At 40.6% G+C, this 20,287-nt stretch overlaps 1 protein-coding gene across 1 annotated transcript in view; it reads right to left on the minus strand.

Moving 5' to 3' along the window:
- Positions 1 to 17,839, minus strand: part of RYR3 (ryanodine receptor 3) — a 401,651-nt gene extending 383,812 nt beyond the window's left edge. Inside the window, exon 1 of the mRNA XM_063117743.1 lies at positions 17,552 to 17,839. Within this exon, the coding sequence (XP_062973813.1) occupies positions 17,552 to 17,602 (51 nt within the window). The 5' untranslated portion in view covers positions 17,603 to 17,839. The remainder of the gene's footprint in view (positions 1 to 17,551) is intronic.
- Between the last annotated feature and the right edge of the window lie 2,448 nt (positions 17,840 to 20,287).

The raw sequence follows: 20,287 nt of genomic DNA on the forward strand, positions 1-20,287 counted from the left end.
TAACATCTGGGCCCAAACAATTACTACAAGCTAAAATTACACACTTTTTTTTTTAAATAGTAGTTCCCCCTGCCCACCCCAAATCAGAATTATTATTCTTTTCTGCCATTGGGTGAAATTACATTACAATTTCTGGCAATGTAAAATGTTCTCTGCTTTATTCATTTACATATCACTGGATTCTGTTTAAATATCTTTCAACATTTTAACCCAATTCACTAAATTTGCTAATCTGGACTGAAGGCCATTATTGGAACCATATTCTCTTTTAAGCAGCATTTTTAAGCAGCTGTTAACCAGATGTATGGGTTAAATATTTCAAATGTTAAGAAATGGACTTTTGAGGCACTGTTATCTCATTTTGTTACTGCTCCTATGAATTCTTTTTCTTTCCTGTCATGAGCAACTTCTACTTGTTTATTTGCACGTAACCTCTGACTTGAACCATTTCTAAGAGAATGCCTGCTTTAAGCGGACAAAAATAGAGGGAAAATGAGGCCGTAAAACCTGTGAAAATGCTTTATCATCTCTTCTGATATATAATTTGTAGAAGGTCTTAGCACCATTTTATTCTTCTCCATTACTCTTACGATATTTAACTCCACAATTATTTTCTCTACTGAAGTCTGATGATATCAGGATATCATTTTCCTTTTGCCAGAAAAATAATAAGATATTGGCTTGAAATATTGCAAGCTTTTCTAACTATGCTTGTGTTCCCATTGAGATGATTTATCACCTTTGGGTGACTTATAATATACCAGTGTACAAAATCTTGGCATAAGGTGGATGAAATATATAGGAGTTTAATACTGATCTGTGTAGCTTTGACTGGCACCACTGTGGGTTTGTGTTGCCACAGATACAGTTACATTCTATGCCTGTCAAGCTCCTAGTACAAGAGGAGGAATGAAAGACAAGACTGAATGATGTGCTACTGCAAGTTGAAAGAAAATGTGCTACTATGGCAGAAGAGGAAAGGAGGATATGATGTTCATACCAACAGTTTTTCAATTTGGGCAGTGACCACAGATTGAAGCAGGATAGATTTGAGTAGTGACAGAAATATATGAAAGTGTCAGCAAGTGTTTCAAGCCAGAGAATCAATAAAGCTGTGGGTGACTACAGATAACCAATGGTAACATTGAGAGGAGAGCTGTCTACCCTGTAGAGAGGTGAATTTCTTCACCACTTCTCCACCTTGCCTACATTTCTGCTTCTTCCTTTCACTTGTGGTCTTAGTTGTCTGCAACACTGCCGCCTTGTTAGGGCAGTGCTAATACAAGACAGGTGTGCCTGGGAAGTAATGGAATACCTGTCAGGTATTAGTGTTGCATAATCACCCAGAAGCTAGTATCTTAACTTTAAGATTAATTATAGCCTCTTGCAGTGAGTTGGCTTAGTGGCAGACCACTGGCTCCATCACAGAAATATTGCATTATAGTTCTGTGAGCAGTCCATGGACTTTTTGTTTCTTAAGAGATCCCTCTCATCTCCTAAAACAGTGGGCAATTTCTGTTTGCCATTTGAAATGTTTACTATAACAGTATTAGCCTTAGGGCATGTCTACACCACAAGGGTGTAGGGGGAGGATCACGGACTTACCGGCTTCCGTGATCCTCCCTGGGTGTCTCGATGGCCGCACGATGTCCTGGAAGAATGTCATGGCCGCATTTTTTAAAAACAACAACAACAAGAGGAGCGCACTTGCGCTCCACTGCAAAAGGTAAAAAAAACAAAAAAAACCCGACCCCACTCACAACCCCCAGTGGGCATAGACTGCTGCAATGCAGCTCTGTGCCAATTTCATGTGTCCTGCTACTTCCAGTGAGGACAGGACAACCCAGGAGCAGTCGGGTTTTCCGCAGTGTCTGATATCCTAGGGTAAGCCCTTGCTTGTCCCGGGTTGCCCCCAGGATCCCCTGTGCATCATGTGGACACACAGGGACGATCCAAGGACTACCCTGCGATATAGGCATGGTTTAGACATGCCCTTAGCCAAAGTTTCAGTTTCCCAACAAATGAACTAGATTAGGCTCCCTATTTCAAAAAAGTTTGCGCTGACTGCTTCAAGAGTTCCTTCCCACAACCCTTGGCTCAGAACTATGATGAGGTTTGTGCTTTTAATAATTGCCCACTAAAGCGAGATTCACTTTATTTGCTTCATTTGGAATGGTGGCTGACAATAAGAAGAAGAACTGAGCCCATTAATCCATGCAGGGCCAATTTAACCTTTCAGGGTAAGATTGAAAATTAAATCAATTTAATTACCAATCTTCCTGGGTAATGACCATGAAAATCTACTGTTATATTTTTAGTGAGGACTGTTTGAGCTAGTCCTGCTTTCTCCACTGATCTTTACTGTATTTGGTATTCAAGCAAGTAAATTAGAAATGTTAAAAACTCTTACTGGGATTCTAATAAATCAAATGCTCCAACTGATTTTCCTTATTTTACAAGTATAATGCTGAAGTTTCTCTTGTTATCTTTCTCTGCTGTGTTTCTGGACTGGATGCAGAAGAGGGTATTTTTAATTTTCATGTAAACCATTTAAAAATGACCTTGAAATGTTGTTTAAAGTTTTCTGTCTCACAATCTTTCTCTGTCTCACATATTTCTGTCTCACATGCTTTTAAGAAAGTTATCAATTTTTCCACAGGCAGGAGTGGACAACATGGAATGGGCTTCTCATCATATGCTGACTAAAAATAAAAATAAAAACTGGTTTGGCAAATAGCTAAGTTAAAAATAAAAGGCTTTGTATCTGCTTTCTTTAAAAGAATCCACTGTAAAGACCCAAAGCAGTTTCTTTTAATTCTAAGTTAATACATGTATGACATGTTACTATAGTATTGACATTATAGCTATTTGTTTCTTGCTAACTAGAACCACAATTCCCCAGATGATGGCCAAACATCCTACTGTAAAAGCAATTAGCATAAAGGTGAAGGAAAGGACTCTCTGATATGGCTTGGATGTAACATTAACCTCCCCCTTCGTGTTCTATTAACTCTTTTCGATTAACCATAGTTTATTGTTATGTCCAAATCCAAAAATGTAGTTAATTTAAAATACGGTTAATAGAATCAAGCCAGCTTCAGTAAAGCATGGTTTGAATTTGGCTTGTTTCCATAAATCATAGTTTATCTGGGTTAGGTCATAATCCTGAACTCTGGTTAGTTAAAAGCAGAAACAAAAGCTTCCAACATTAAACTCAACATTAAAATCCTAATGCGCTCGCTGCAAAATAGCTGAATATTCTGTTCATCACTGAAATATATTGCTACCTATGTAAACAATATTATTTAAAAATAGAAATGAGGGTTATGCCTTAAAACTGAATTAAACCAGGATATGACAGGATAGTCCTGCACTTACTCAGATGATGGTTGGATAATGTGGCTTTCTTTTTAGAATATGTAAGTTAGTAAGACAAGATAAAATACAAGTTGATGGAACTGTGACAGATCACCCACCACCACCACAGCATATTCAACAATATTCCACCATAAAAGCCAAAGTAATTTTATGCAAATAAAAGGGACGGTCATACTGAATAACAGTAAGATGCAGGAGAGAAAGAGAGCGAGAGCGAGCAAGCTTTGGCTTTTTGAAGTTTTAAACATGAGTTTAAAAAATTATGAATGAATCGTAGACGCTATTCTAAAAGCTTCATATAAAGTAAAATTTAAAATGTATTACATTTAATACTTTCTACAGTGATTAAATGCAAAGTGACAATAATATTCAATTTATTAAAATTGTGTGTGTTTGTATAAAGTTCCTACTAAAACTTTTCCCATCAAAGAAAAAAAAGTCTAATAACCCAAGCTCTCATAATAAAGGTGATTATGCTTGTCTTTTTCAGAAGACATAAGTGCAATTAAAATAATTCTCAGGTGACTACTTTGTTTGCAATGTTAGTGTCAGTGTTGGTATGTTAGGTATATTAATAGAGGGAAGACAACATGCCGACAAAAGGGATTTCATTTAAGAGCCATGTGGTGTTGTAGGGACTTTGAGCTAACATAACTGTTCAGGCATGATGAGATCAAGCCAGTCCATGTGGCTTAGCAATGATCAGAACTAACATTTGGTTTGCAGGTAATTGAAGGACCAATTTAGAGGGCCAATTTTTTATCACTTAGAAATTTAGAAGCAAATGCCTATTTTATGGCAAAAAAGGGGGGGAACCAACCAATCATTTAAAGGTTGTTATTCTTTCTTGCACTTGAATTTGCAGAAGCTGAGCCATGGAACTCTAAAAACATGCATACAACAAATCCGATACTTCTGTTCTTTGGGCAGTATCCAACACTATCTGTGTGTCAACAGAACTCTCTGCCAATGCAACAGGAAGCTCACACTTCCTAAAGCAACTGAGAACAAGCTGGAACACTCTTTGCCGGAACAGAACAGGCCAGTGGAACTCGCAGAAGGGAGCTCTGCTGACCTGTCCCATTCCAAAAATTAGCATTTCAGCTTGTTTTCAGGGTTGCTCAGAAGGCAGTAGCCAGTGTGTAGTGGCTAAAGTGTTGGACTGGGAGTCGGGAGACCCAGATTCTAGTCCCCACTTGGCCATGGAAACACACTGGGTGACTTTGGGCCAGTCACAGACTCTCAGCCCAACCTACCTCACAGGGTTGTTGTTGTGAGGATAAAATGGAGAGGAGGAGGATTATGTATCCCACCTTGGGTTCCTTGGAAGAAAAAAGGCAGGATAAAAATGCAATTATTTATTTATTTATTTATTACATTTTTATACCGCCCAATAGCCGAAGCTATAAGTAAATAAAAATAAAATAAATGCATATGTTACAGTTAATGTCCCAAAACTGGTGCATATTAACATTCACAAGCAAATGTTGTAAATTCACAACATTCATAAACTTTTGGGAAATACACCAAGGAATGACAGCAAACATTTAAGGTGACTTTCTTCACTCATTTTGAACATTCATAACATTTATATGGGATTGTCAACATTTATTTATTTCTTTATTTATTACATTTTTATACCACCCAATAGCCGAAGCTCTCTGGGTGGTTCACAAAACTTCACATAAGATAGCTTCAGCTATCGGGATGTATAGAAATGAAATAAATAAATAAGCAAGAGAGCACTGTAATCCATGTGGCATTTCTTCTGGAGAATTAAGTTTTCTCTCTTTATGGACTTTCAGATATTGTATTAGCACAAGCTGTAAAGTTAAATTATCAGCAGGAAATATAAGTCAGAGGAACTGGGAGTTCTAAGCAAACAAGGATTGTCAGAGCACTCTTTCAAACTGAGCCACGATAGAAAGAGGTATGGCAAGATACCAGTGTGCAGTGAATTCTACAGTTAGATATTGGTTGAATGCATTAATTTTTGTTCAACAGATTAATGTGAATCATACAGTAAGAACTGTAAACAGAAACCAGATGCTCATGTAGGACTGATAAGACCCTGCAAAATAAAATGTAACTATCAATGTTTTTTAATAAAGCTTACCAAATAGTGATAAACATCTTATTTCCAACTACCCCAAAATCGCCATGATTGGTGACATTAATTTAGTAGAAATATTACAAAAACCTTGTTTGGTACATGGCATCAGACCAGGCAGTCATGGCTCCATCATTACAATAATTGCCCTAACCACCATTTTTATCACGCTTGAGTTAGTGTTCTCAACTACTATTAAAGTAGTTTTAGGCACTGGAAGTACTAATGAGAATACCAGAAAGGAGCCAAATATTAGAGGAGGAGGAGGAGGAGGAGAAGTGGGGAGGAGGAGGAGGAGAAGTAGTAGTCAAAGGCCCCGTTCAGACAACACGCTAAACCAGCAGCATGGTTTAGCGTGTTGTCTGAACGGGGCCATTTTCAGTCCCTGGAATCTCCAAGTAGGGCTGGAAAAGATTCCAGCCTGAAACGCTGGGTTGCTGCACACCAGTCAGTGTGCAGAGAATCATGAGCTAGATAGACCAATGGTCTGATTTAGTATAAAGTGGCTTCCTATGTTCCTACATAGTAATAATTGTTTGTCAGATTTATTCAATGGACATGAATCTTTGGGAACTGATACCACTTAATAAATGGTGTTAGAATTCTGTGCCTAAGAGAAAGAAATAGCCATTAATAAGATGTGTAAAATCTTTTTGTGAACCTCCCAGGGATCTTCGGCTATTGGGCGGTATAAAAATGCAATAAATAAATAAATAGAATCTTCACCATTTACTTATCCCCCCTTTTTATATATACATCCTACTGCATAGACTAAAAAACTGCAGGCAAAAAATTTCAAAAGGGCTGCTCACTTCTTGGCCACAGGCATGTTATATCTCTGCTCAAGGCATGATACTCTGTATTCCAGACATGAGGCATTTGCATCGTATTTTTCTATCATTTTAATGTTTGTTGCAGCTATTTCTTAGCACAATATCCAGTCAAATCCCTGGTCGTTTCAAATGTGCTCTGCTAACTTGTGGTGTTCTGAGGGTTTGAGTGACAATGCTGACATTATGATGTTTTCAAAGCATTATATTATTTTTAAAAATCACATATATTTCTGTGGGGAAGGGAAAATCAGTATAGTTTTATAGAATTATAACCAATTTTCTATTCATCCCCCTCCACAAACTATTACTATTTTACTGAATAGTGATATTAAATATGTAAGAATAGTGATTCTGTAAAGTTTTTTAAAGAGCCATCTGGAGACAACTTTGCCTTTCACACAGCATGATTCACGGGCCTTTTATGTTTAACTGTTGTGAAATAAAATGTCAGTGGCTATTTTTGTAAAGTATTTTAAAAAAGAATAAGTGAAATGATTTCATAACAACATTTAACATAAACCTCTCTGAAGTCAGTACCAAAGCTATTCTACTGTCTCTATTGGGGATGGTTATGATGTAATGTTTTCTCCTAATATTAAAAGTTATTTATCTTTAGTGAATGGCAGATTGCTAAGAAACGTGGCACATTTGCTCAAGAACTAAAACAATTGAGCATTATTCAGAAGCTCAACATTAAGAAATTATGTTTCTATTTAAATTCATATGAGACCCATCTTGCATAAAGAAACTAATGCAGATTTGCTTTCAGTACCTATGATAGCTTCCACTCCTAAATTGCTTCAGAAGTCATTAACTTTCCCACAAGAAACATTTGACATTCTCAGAAAAAATACAAAACAAAAACACAAACCGTTGCATTTGAACAGTTAACATTTTTAAATGCCCCCACCTCCACCTTTTAACATCAAGATGGTACCAGGCTCATTTGTGACCAGACTATAGCAGTGTCAGACCAGATTGTTATCAAGAAGGACATAAGAAAAAAGATTCCAAGGGCAGGTGCGGGTGTAGGATGTAAGCAATTTACTAACAGAAGATATTACCTACTAATAGAACATATCAGCAATGCCACAGCAGGGCAGAATAAACAGTGATGCACAGAGGCAATGATAAGGCTTCAGGTTTGGAATAAAGCCTTGAGGGCCTGTGCACTTAAACCAAGGCAGCGGTGGAAGAAGTGCAGTTTTGAAGTGAAATAAACCATAAGTGGTTGGTTAGGCTCTGTACATCTTAACTAGAATCCTGATGGCGCAGTGAGCAAGGAGAATACATTCTGGTAAACCAGCAGAACAGTGTTTGAATCAGATGATTCCAGACAGTGATGATAATAATAAGCATTGCACCTGAAAATAACCTGCCACATCATTTCACAGTTCTGTATAGATCATTAGCACTTGCTTCACCAACAAGCCCCAAACAGATGGGCATGAAACAGGTAGCATAAACCTTAATAGGAATCTGAACTCTGCATCCTTGAACCTTATGCAATTAGTGCAATACAGCATGTGGGGACACAAACAGAATTCCTGAATATTAGTGAAGTTGGCACCATGTAAGTTGATCATCAGGTATTATCCTAGCCTGCAAGCAGCATGGTAAATCTGTTGTTTTCCAGCAAAAGGATCTGAGGCTGCTCAACCTATCCGTACTAGGTGGGTGACATTTGAATGCCCTTAGTATAAATACAGCACTCTCCAGGTTAACAGCCCAGTTAGACTGCTGAACTGAAATGCAGAGATACTGATGGAGGATAATAAAAAAATAATAAAAAAAATTGGGGGGGGGGGGAAGCTTGAACTACCCAGCACCTATTTTGCTCCAGTCTTTTCAAAACTGGAGGGGCTGTAATAAGAGATTTAGCAATAGCCCTGAAGAAAAACGAAAGGGGGTTGAGGTTAAAGAATACATTTGAAAGAACAGTTAGTAAACCGAGAGATCAGATGATTATCACCCATAGATCCTAGACTACTTTCAACAAACATCAGCATTATAGCATCATCACATACTGAATATTAGCACGTTACAGAGCACATCCAGCACAACACAGTTTCTCAAGAGAATCTAAGTTACAGAAACTGAAAATTATAGAGGCTAGATGACATGGTACTGCAAAAACAGACAGTGTCAGTACAGTGGTTGCTACACAACAGACATTTCTGAGTGGATGGTTGGTAGATTACATTATTTATAGCCATTAACTGAAAAACAGCACAGACATATATTCTGGGCAAATCCTTATCTCCCAGGACTAATGAGGGATGCAAGACAGAAGCTGGGATGACCCTGGTCTGCTACTCTTTGAGGACAGGTGTGACTGACTTTGTAGTCAAAAAGATGCTCATCTGAGGAGCTCCACAGTTAATCTGGAGATACCCCATACTCTCTACTCATTTAGCATTACAAGTATAAACCTATCTCCTCTTCGACCTGTGCACTTTCCATCCCCTGTTTTTCAGTGGAGCAGCTGCAAAGAGGAGATTGGAAGCTTTCACTTCCATTCTAGATCAACCACCGTTTAGCATGTCTTCCAGACCTACACTGTGATTAATCTTAGTTATGGTTAATAAAAACAAGCCAGCTTCATAAACTATGGTTTGAAGTTGGCTCATTTCCGGTAAACACAGTTAAGAAGATTAACCACACTTTTTCTGGGTTCAAATGATACAGCCTCCAGTATTATGTGTTGGTCATGTGCTCTCAGTGTAACCTTGCATGTTCCCTAGCCTAGTACTGCTAAGAATTGTAAGAAGAAACTAGAATAATATTTCCCAGTGACTGATATTTCCTGTTGAAGGTTTCTTGTGTCACTCTTCACAAAAATAAATGCTTGTAGTTTAGGATGGGCATAACTGAAGACTATTTCTATGGACTTCCTTCTTTCCCCTCCTCCAAGTCTGTCCCTTGCCAGTTCTGTGTGGATAGCCTCTCCCTTTGGTCCTGACTCCTAGCTTGTCCTCTGATCCTGCCTTTAGGTTTATCTCCTGAACTTGACTATTCAGCAACCTAGACTCCTGGCTCACTCCAGACTGCTTCCAATAGCCCAAGCCTGACAACTTTTCAAGTGCACTTGAGCCCTTTTCAGGTGTTCTACCTTTCATGTGCTGAGTGCAGAGCAGAGTTATGCTTGCTAGTCTCTCACACGCCATCATGTTCCAATCACCTGGCAGCAGTCTGCAGCAGGGAGCCTGTAGAACAGGTGTAAGCTACCAGCATCATCTAAAACCTAGACTGCACAGGGTTTTAAATCATATGGAGAACTTCCATGTCTACAGCCTTCATGTGTAGATCTTTATCCTACAACACATGGAGGTCATCAAGACTGGGAGACAGGGATGTTATAGAGGGGGAAAGGCCAGCTAGCATGCCCCTACTCTCTCCTCTCACATGATTCTGTTTTGCATGAGGGTAGAACACCTGAGCAGGCTTGGAAGTTCCCTCTTCAATATACTAGCACTGTACTTCCTTTCTAGGAGCAGTCTGCAGAATCACCTGTTTTGAAGCATTTCCTCTGGAATCCAGGCCTATAAGATGCATTCAGCCCCCTTCCTCCATAGAAATAGGAGTGCCTTCTAGAGTTGGCAACAAATACTGTGGATTGATAAGGTGGATGATGGTGCAAAGTTAAACGTGTCATCACCCCTGGCACCATAATTAGGACCCACAATTTGCTTCATGAGTGGTGATGCTTATTGACATTACTTGGTTTCATGCCACCCTGAGCTGGAACAACCTACTTGGTCCTCCTAATTAGGAAGCCCAGACACAAAACCATCATTGTAGAGGAGATGACATTTCATCAAATGCATTAAAACTACGCTGACAATATTCCTGCATCTACAAATTAAGATATAGAATTATTTACCTCTAATTATCCTCTTCTTACTCTCCCTGTGTGTTTTGTTTGTTTTGCAAGGGGCTTGTTTTTAGTATGCATGCATGAGAGATGTGGGAGCATCCTCTCTCTCTCTCTCTCTCTCTCTCTCTCTCTCTCTCTCTCTCTCTCTTGCTGACTCAGACTTCCATGTTGTATGTATGTCTGAGGTAATTGGTGTCTGTGTCATTGGTGTGCATGAGCAGAAAGGCTGTTTTACCAGTGGACCTTCCATACAGTTTTAAGTTCACTTCTTTGCCGCTGTGTTCCTAGAGGACCAATCCGTTACCAAGTGCTCAAAGCCCATTACGATGTTGGAACTGAACTGGGAGGAAAAGGACCAATTTTGCCCCAGAAAAAGACACAAGAACAAGTTTGCCCTTCCAAAGCTTCCAGTTTGTCATGTCCTTCTGAGATATGTGACGTGATCACCTTTGCACCACTTTCAATTGAGTTCTTGTGCCTCCTGGACTGAACCCCATCTTCTTCCTTACCTTAGCACCTGTTAAAAGTTGTAATGTGCTTTAGACACCCACCAAGGGAGTGTTGGATCTGGAATGAATTCAGCGAATCCAACCTTTTCCCCTCCTAGTGAAACTTGGGGTGCTTCCATTTAGAGGATTACTAGCACTACCAATAGAAGGCATTGTGCAGTAATTCAGTATTTTTTTTCTTTAACAGATTTTCTGCTGTAAGAAAAAAATGGTGCAAAAAGAAAAAGGGGGAAAAGCCTTGTCTGCAACCAACCCCAGTTATTATTGCTATGAAGCTAGTGTTCTCTGCAACCAACAAAATTTAAAAGCTTTTAGCAGCTTTATCTCAAGAGGGATGAGACCCTGGGAATGAGGAAATTCTCAGTCTCTTTTTTTAATTATTAAATCTAGCAGTAGGGATAAAAGGTGCAACTAAGCACTAGGAATCTTATATTCCCAAAAGGAGCCTTAATGATTGCTTCTAGAGAACGTTTGTTCCCTCTCTCTCTCTCTCTCTCTCTCTCTCTCTCTCTCTCTCTGTGTGTGTGTGTGTGTGTGTGTGTGTAGGAGCTGCCAAATTTGAGCAGTCCACAAGCAAAATGCCTTCTTCCATCCCCTTCCCCTCATTTTTTTTTCAACTGGGGGGCACCGGGGCTGATCAGCTTGCTTGCTCCCTTTCCTCCACACCTTTTTTTGCTTTGTTGTTGTTTCTCAAAAATCTTCACTGGCTCCCACGCTTCAAACACAAGCTCTGCAGATAAGGACAGGTATTCTATAGGATCTAACTGCTATCCTTTTCCCCTGTGGGCTCATCAACCAGCTGGAACTCCATTTTTCTAAGATCCTGCTAGAAATCTTTGCTCTTTCACATATCCCGCCTTACTGTGACTCATCTCCTTGCATCCCTGAATTCCTCTCCACCTTTATGTTTCCCCCTTTAACCTGTAGTCTTTTGCACACTGAAACCTGTGGCTTATTTTGCCACACATACAAATTTAGTACCCCTTTATTTGCAAAATGTCCACCTTAACCCAACCAAATGAATTGCTCCTCTATCTATCCTCTCCCCTTCCCATATTTGGACACATTGCTCTGGCTAGGAAATACATACAGTTTTGTTGATGTTGTTGTTTTACTACCCTATTTGTTCAATTCTAAGACACACTTTTTCCCCATATAAACATCTCTAAAAATGGGGTGCGTCTTAGAATCGTGGGTGTGTCTTAGGTGGGTTTTTTTTTCTGTTCGTGGTACTGAAATTAGTGTGCGTCTTACATTCGAAGAAATACAGTAGTTACAGGTTTTACCTTATATTTTCTAGGACAGGGGTGGGCAATTTGTGGGCCAAAACATCTGGAAGACCACAACTTCATGATCCCTCACCCTTAGCTATGCTGGCTAAGGCTAATAGGGATTGTAAGCCAAAACATCTGGAGGTCCACAGCTTCCCCCCCCCACTGCCTAATATCACTAACATCTATGGTTGTTCTACACCACTGTTGACCCTAAAAATGCTGATTCTTTAATGCTTTGAAAGCAAACTGCTTAGATTTCCCTATCTCTTAATCTTAATAATGCATGTTAGCTGGATCATGTGTCAATTCTTTGTTGAACTGGTTCTTCCAAGAAGGGGTTTCAGCTAGGTGTTTTTTTTATCATGCTTTCCCAAAATTTCCACCCTCATAACCTGGGAGAATTGCATGCATCCCTTCCATTTAAACTGATGCAGGATTTTGAAGATTTAACAAAGGAGAGTTTAGTTTCCTCATATCCTTACATATGCTGCAATGCAATACTGGTGCAAGGGAGAAATGGGCATGAAATGTGAAAGTAATCACTGTTTGCACTAAGTTATGCGAACTTAAATGGTGTGGATTGGATAATGATGTCTTACAGATATTGGTTCTCAAGCAGGTTTTATACATTTAAGCATTTAATAGATATTTTATGTTCATCATGCAACCTTTTGCTCAGCACAGCAGACCATGGGAGTCACATTTCACAGCGCCAAATGATGTCACAATTGTTTCCTAAAATTGTTACTAGGTTTCCAAAACAGCAAACAGCATCCTTTCTTCAACAGTGGCCAATAAGATGTCCCAAGTAAGATCACAAGTTGAACAAAATGAAAATGTCTGCAGTAGAGGTTGGTGGCTCCAATCTCAGCAGGGGTGGGAATCCATTCTGCGTTTCAGTCTAAACCAGCCAGAATTCTAAATGAGCTATCCAAGGTGCTGAAACTATTTGGGGGAAGTGGGATCAGCACCCTGGATAAGTCCTTTAGAGTTCTGACTGAAACTCAGGATGTATTCACAACCCCACTGAAATCAGAGCCACCAGCCCCTACTGAATGTCTGTATTCTCTTCTTCATTCCCAGTAGTCAGAGATAGTGTCTCTGTATATGGAACTTCAGCTTCTAGCTATCATCACAAATCATCTTGTTGCAGACAACACCTTTTTTCAAGACTTATATTTTTAACAGCTACGTAATGCTCAGAAAATTAGCCAGTGAAGTTTTTCTAATCACATGCAAAAATGAAAAAGAATAGAAAAGCTTCAAAAAAGTCAAAGAAAAAAATGGCAACTCTACACACACAGACACACAGACCCATTCTATGCTAAATCTATTTGCCGCCTGTTTGTATCTCAACAGTGAACATTAGAAATTGTTTTGGTCAATCACAGCATTGCAAGCCTTTGGTATTTGGTACCATAGACTATATACACATATAGTACATTATAATTCAGCCAAGATTTCATATTTGGAAAATATTCTGTCACATTTCACATTAATTGTGGATGCATTCATTTTCACTTTGTTTCCTGTATAAAGCCTCTTACAATATAATTACACTATATTGCTTTGTTGTTACTACTGTGCTATATACATGCTCTCTGATCCAAGTAATTATTTCCTGTTTGGAAGAGATGCAGAAAATCCTGTACACTGAATGAAAAGGGCCAAATGAAATAAAGAGTTTGACAGACATATGATCCTAAACTCAACTGTCTGGAAGCAACCCACAGATGTTCTCACGGGCCCCCTGAACCTTAGCAAGCTAACCCTTACCTTTGCAACTTCTGCTCCTTATTGAAAATTCCACATTTCCCCAATAATTTAAGTCACAGTGGACACAAATCTGAATGCTATCTTATCCTAAACTTGCTACATATAATCCAGAAATTCAGCCCTGCTTAGGAAATTCAACCCATGTGCCTAGTCAACATGGCAGGGCACCGGGGAAGTTTAAAGCACTGGGAATGTGCAGCCTTATTTATAAGTAAATTTAATTGATTTTAATTAGAATTCTACACCATATACTCAGGATTTAAACCTGAGAGAGGCGTGTAAACAGTAGCTGAGCTGTACAGAGGGCTTAATTCAAACCAGGATTCATGACTTAGCTCTGGAGCCTTTTTAAAATCACTTTTGTAGTAGAGTGACCAAAACTCTACAGCTGCAATTCTATATATACTTATCTTGGAGTATCCTATACACAATCCTATACACTTGCTCTATCAAGCTCGATGGGACTTACTTCTAAGTAGATAGGATTGCACTATGACTGTGAACCAGGATGTCTCCATTTTAAACCTTGTCTTTTCCAGAGCAACCTCTTGTCCAATGCCCCATCTGCGATAGGAAGGCAATAATACTGACCTACCTTGCAGGCTTTGTGTAAGGACTATTGAGATAACCTTTGTGAAGTGCTGTGAACTCTCTAATGTGCTGTATAAATTACTATTATATTTTCAGTGTCGCAACCCCAGACCTTGTGAAGTACTAATAAGATGCCACCTTGTTAGTCACAACCTCACACTTTTAGAACTGGAGCCAAGGACTGGAGATAATATCACCTTGTTAGTCACAACCTCACACATTTAGAACTGGAAATAAGGACTTCAGGGCAGAGAAATGACTGCCTTGACTATGCATGTTAGGCAAGTAACAAACAGTGGTGCCAACGAAGAAGCATGTGATCCAAGGTATGAGGGTCTCTTGCAATGTCATAGCATAGGAATGGGCAGAAGGTAGATCATGATCAGTGCTGGACCACTCACTGGAAAACTTCCAGTGGACTACTGAGTATACAATGGTTGCTGCTGTTATTATTGTAAAAAAAAATTTTTTTGAACTAAATGGACCTTGATCTGATCCTGCAAAGCACTTTTATATTCTTGAGCTAGAGTTTACTCAGGAGGATCACATAGCACAGGTTAGTTATACCTTCACTGATAATCTGTGTCAAGCAATTCTTAATATACACTCTTGCTTTGCAATTTAAAACACCTAGATTTTGTATGTGTATTTTAAAGGTAGGCTGAAAAATGTCTTAGGTATTTTGCTGTGACAGAGCACATGATTTTTACCAGGCTGATTTGAATCCTGGCATTTTCATTCTCTTTAGACAGGGTACGTCAGAACTATAACAATCTAGTGAAAACTACCTCTGAATTCTTAGTTAATAAAAATTGAATAAGTCCCAAGTAGACATCTGTATGCCTTCAACAATGAAATCCAAAACATGTAGCTGAAGCAGCTTTAGAAATACAAAACGTAAGTAGTACTGCATTGGTTACTAAAACATAGCCACTTCTAAGGTAGAAGGCAGCTGCTTTAAAATGACTCACTAAAATTCAGATGTGTGAGTGGGGTGGGGGTGGACTCAGATTGTCTTCCTTGACTTGATTTACAGAGATTTTGCCAGTAGATCAGAATATAGACTTGCTAATAAAAAAGCATGAGATCAAGCAGCAGCTGTCTCACACATTCTGAGTGGCATTCTTTGTGGGAAAATCCTGTTATGTATTTCCAATAGTTAACATGTAGAAGGGAGCACTTGATAAGGCTACTACTGTGAAGTCTGCCCCCCTGTCACATTTGTAATGTATGCAATCGCATCTGCCAATCTAAGATGGGGTTATATGTGAGAAACTATTTTTAAGAATAGGAGAAACTATTGTTAAGAAAACAAACAAGAAACTAACGCCCTGCAAATAAATGTCTTTTAAGATTGAGGATTTCAGTTAGTAGCTCTTCTAAGAGACAATCTAATCTCAAAGCAAAAGTGCTTCATATTGTGTGTATGGCTTAGTATACTGCTCATGTTTCAAAGTGTGCAATTAATCTTGAGTATTTATGGCCACAATCAAAGTAGCATGCTACTGGCTAATTAATAATACCAGTCGCCTTGGCATGAAGAATTAAGGGCAAGGTTTAGCAGCTGATATACCTCTCTCTGAATGGGAAATTGTCTAGAAAAGAGGGGACACCTGCATTTTGTGCTTTATGATGTGAACTGGAGCTGCAAAGAAGAAGCAAAAAGTATGGCCAAATGAGAAACAGCAGCCCTATCACTGTGCGCTATTCAGTGGTGCCAAGAAAAAAGAAGCCTCTTTTTAAAACAACAACAACAACAACCCAGCATAGCTTTACAACATATCCTGAGAGATAAGTGTGGATTCAGTCAAAGATGGAAAGAGTTTCTATCACTCTGTGTAAGGAATGCAGGTTGCGGTCTAATCAGAGGCTACTTCATGTCAGGGAAGGGGGGAAAGGTTTTCACTTTCTTACCATGTGAGGATATGAAATGAAGCATCCTAGCCATTGGGAAGGGTGTTGTGTCAAAGACATACTTTGGAAGGTACAGGGCTAGTGCTATTGCAAAATATCAGCTGCTGCTGCCCAAGTTCTATGTTTAGGTGCTTTCGAATGGAAAATGTAATTAAATTGCTCTTCATTGAAATTATCTCTCCCCACATGAGGTTTTGAGAAGCAAGTGAGTGCCAATGACACTTTAACACAAACAGCATTTTTCAGAAGCTGCACCAGGCACCTCTTCTCACATCCTCTTTCATCCCCCCTAACCCTAACTGGCAATGATGTGTGCTTATTTTTGGATTATTATCATATCTGTTTTAGGAACCCATCTTTTTAAAAGTTACATTCTAAAATACAGAGACTCTTGTTCCTGACATGGTTTTCCCACAATGAAGGTGAGAGATGGTGACGGTTTAGCAGAAGGAAAGTGTATTTGAAGGATTGTTCCTCAAGCAGCTTCAACTACATATCAACATATAGGATTTTCACAAGGAAATGAAGAAAAGATCTCTCCCAGTTAATGTGTGAAGAGTCGAAAATCAGAATGGACCATTAAGCTAATTTCTATAAACACTTATGGAAGAATGGTATAAAAGATCTTTATGGAACATTATGAGAGGTGCACTCATCTACACCCCCAGTCAGAAAAAGACTCGGTATCCATTTAAATTAAGCCCCCTTTTAAGCACAGAATACATATCCGTTTACTTCTGAAGCACAACTGCTCATAGAAACACATTCCATATGTCTGTGTTTCTCCTATAAAGGTATGGGAGGGGGAACTGCAGAGGTCTCAAAGACACCCCCTTCCTGGTTTATTCCTAATTTTTTACCTTCTTGCACCTGCAAAGCTTCTCTTGAAAATCAGCGAAACCTCACCTAGAGAAGTTTCAGAGGTCAGGTACCTGGCATGTAGCATTTAGAAACACAAGTACAAAGTTGACAAGGATGCTTCAGAGAAACAAGGAATCTCAGAGCCAACCGCTCGCTTTCAGTACCAAACTCGTACCGAGATGGCTATTAAGGAAATTTAAAGGGAGAGGGCAGGGAAGATGTGCGGGGCTTGTCTGTTTCAGCTGGTATCCTTGCATTATTTTTACACTTCCCCAAACAATCATTCCTGGCTAACCGAACACGAGCAGAAAGAGAGAGAGGGAGAGAGAGAGAAAAGGGAAGAGATGCTATTTTGTAATCCAGCAGGAACAATCAAGGAGACAAAGGAAAACGAACCTGGTTCTTGACCTAGAAAAACAGATACTTACAGTTCGTAGGAACTGTATTTCATCTTCCCCTCCTTCACCCCCTTCAGCCATGGCTCCGGAGGAGGTAGCACGGCTCAGCCTCTGATTGCCTCCACTGGCGGCAGCTCGCTGGGTTCAGAACAGCGCCTTTCCTCCTTCTCTGTATTAGCATATAGCTAATCCATAGCCATATAGGGAGCCCAGCTAACTCCACTGCACTGCAGACTGTCAGTCAACCCCCTCACTGCCAGAACCAGCTGAGCTGCTTTCCCAAATCCACAGCAAGCTACCCCCCCCCAGTCCTACCCACCCACCCCTCTCTAGGGAGAAACCTATCGTAAAGAAACCTCTCGTAAAGGCATTGCAGGGAGCTCTCCGTGCATCGCTACGCTCTCTCTCTCTCTCTCTCTCTGTCTCTCTCTCCCTCTTTTAAACGACTCTCGACAGCACAATAATGGAGAAATCCTAATGAAACCAAAGCTCTCGTTCCCGTTTTGCTAGATTAGTTTCTTCCCTCAGATAGACAGATAGTTTGCATGGAAAGATCTTTCACAATCAGCAAGTCTTCACTTATTGATGAGTATGTCAAAGGATGGGAGTACGGACTCTCATCAGCATCCCAGTGTGATGATTTTAACAGCCCATTTTAAGCAACTGCAAATTATTTACTGCCTTCCTGCATAAGCAGCAGCGATTCTTGCTGGCAAGACCGTTTAGTCGTATAAGGGAACTATGTGTAATCGCTAATGAGATGCTGCCATTTCCCAGAATCAGTCACACTGAGCTTACAGTAGGAAAAAGTTTGCACCTGCAATATGATAAAAGGTAAGCAGAACACTAGCCATCTACTTTGAATCCACAACGCTTAAGCAAACAATGGTGGATATTAACTTGGATCCTCAATTCCCATCCATCCATGCATGTATACTAGGAAGCAACTTCTGCTGAAATTAGTGAATTTACTTCAGAGTAAACCTGTTTAAGATCAGACTGCAAGCGACTATCTCCTCCCAAGAGTCCCACTACAGCCTGTTAAATGAATTATGTTGGTACTGTTTTGAAATTGGGTAGCTATTTGGCAGCTATTACAGCACCTTCCCTGCAAGTCATCAAAGCCCATATTAGACACAATCCACCAGGAGATTCTCCTCTGTAAACCCCCTATGGAATGGTTGGGAGCAGCTTTTGCCACTTTCAGAAGCACTGTAACACTTTGTCACCGACTTGTCCTTTGTCATCTCTAAAAACTCAATAAACTGAAAGCTGTTCCCATTGCTGTCCCAAGGATGGGGCAGGCTAGAAATCTAAATTAAGAGTGCAATTAATTTGCATTGTTAATTTAGATGTCTACATGTTAATTTACATGTTTACTCAGAAGTCCCATTGATATCAATTAGGCTTACTCCCAGGTAAGAAAGTATAGGATTGCAGCCTAAATATCTGAATATGCTGCTTTGAGGATCATATTGCATAACTGGAAATTGAGCCATAGATAGTTTAAAAAGAATCTGGAAGAACAGAAACAGTCAATTACGAGCTCTAATCCTGCAACTGTGTGATATACAGTAGTGGCTACAGTGTGGGACTGGGAGTTGGGAGATCTGGGTTCTTGTATACACTTGGACATGGAAGCTCACTGGGTAACTTTGGACCAGTCACAGACTCTCAGCCAACCTACCTCACACGGTTGTTGTTGGGAGGATGAAATGGATAGGAGGAGGGTTATGTATGCCACCTTGGGTTCCTTGGAGGAAAAAAGGCAGGATATAAATGTAATAAATAAATAAACTTATCCCACCCTCTGTACTTACCAGGGGATGGGGCAGACTGTTATATTTTATTTATTTATTTATTTATTACATTTCTATACCGCCCAATAGCCGAAGCTCTCTGGGCGGTTACTACAGTATCCATCCATGAAGTGTCCTTGCAGCCAGAGGTGAAAGTCAGCATCTCAGGAGGGATGAGAAGGCAACGCACATTGATATGAAGACCGAGAGGGAATCTACACGTCGTTTTGAGGGCGCTTGCATGCGCCCCCAGAACGCCCCCAAAATGACTGTGTAGATCGTGCCTAGATCGTGCCCTGAAGAGATGGAGGAAGAGGCGGAGGAGGAGGAGGCTGGGGAATCCGGCCGCGTCCTGCCGCCGCCGCCGCCCACCTCCCCGCCGGCCTCCTGCTGCCGGCGGAAGAGCCAGCCGGGTCGGAGAGCTTCTTCCGCTCTCCGCCCGCCTTCTTCCGCTGAGCTCTCCGACCCGGCCGGCGGGGAGGTGGGTGGCGGCGGCAGCAAGGACGCGGCCGGATTCCCCAGCCGCCTCCTCCTCCTCCGCCTCCTCCTCTGTTTCTTCAGCGCCGGCCGGGTCAGAGAGCTCGGCAGAAGAAGGCGGGGGGGGGAGAGTGGAAGAAGCTCTCCGACCCAGCTGGCTCTTTCGCCGGCAGTGGGAGGCCAGCGGGGAGGTGGGCGGCGGCAAGGACGCGGCCGGATTCCCCAGCCACCTCCTCCTCCGCCTCTTCCTCCGTCTCTTCAGGGCACGATCTACACAGTCGTTTGGGGGGCGCACTGGGGGCGCATGCAAGCTCCCTCACAATGACGTGTAGATTCCCTCCCAGTGTTGAACCTCCGAGAGAACAGTACCCTGGGGGTCTGCAGCCTGGGAGCACTCCAACCTACTCTGGGGCTCCATAGTCCCAAAGCAAAAGGAGACTGTAGTTCAGCAATGTCCATACCAGAAAGAGAGAACAGAGGTGAAGAAATC

The sequence above is a fragment of the Elgaria multicarinata genome, chromosome 2, assembly GCF_023053635.1.
Source record: "Elgaria multicarinata webbii isolate HBS135686 ecotype San Diego chromosome 2, rElgMul1.1.pri, whole genome shotgun sequence".
Taxonomy (NCBI): Eukaryota; Metazoa; Chordata; class Lepidosauria; order Squamata; family Anguidae; genus Elgaria; species Elgaria multicarinata.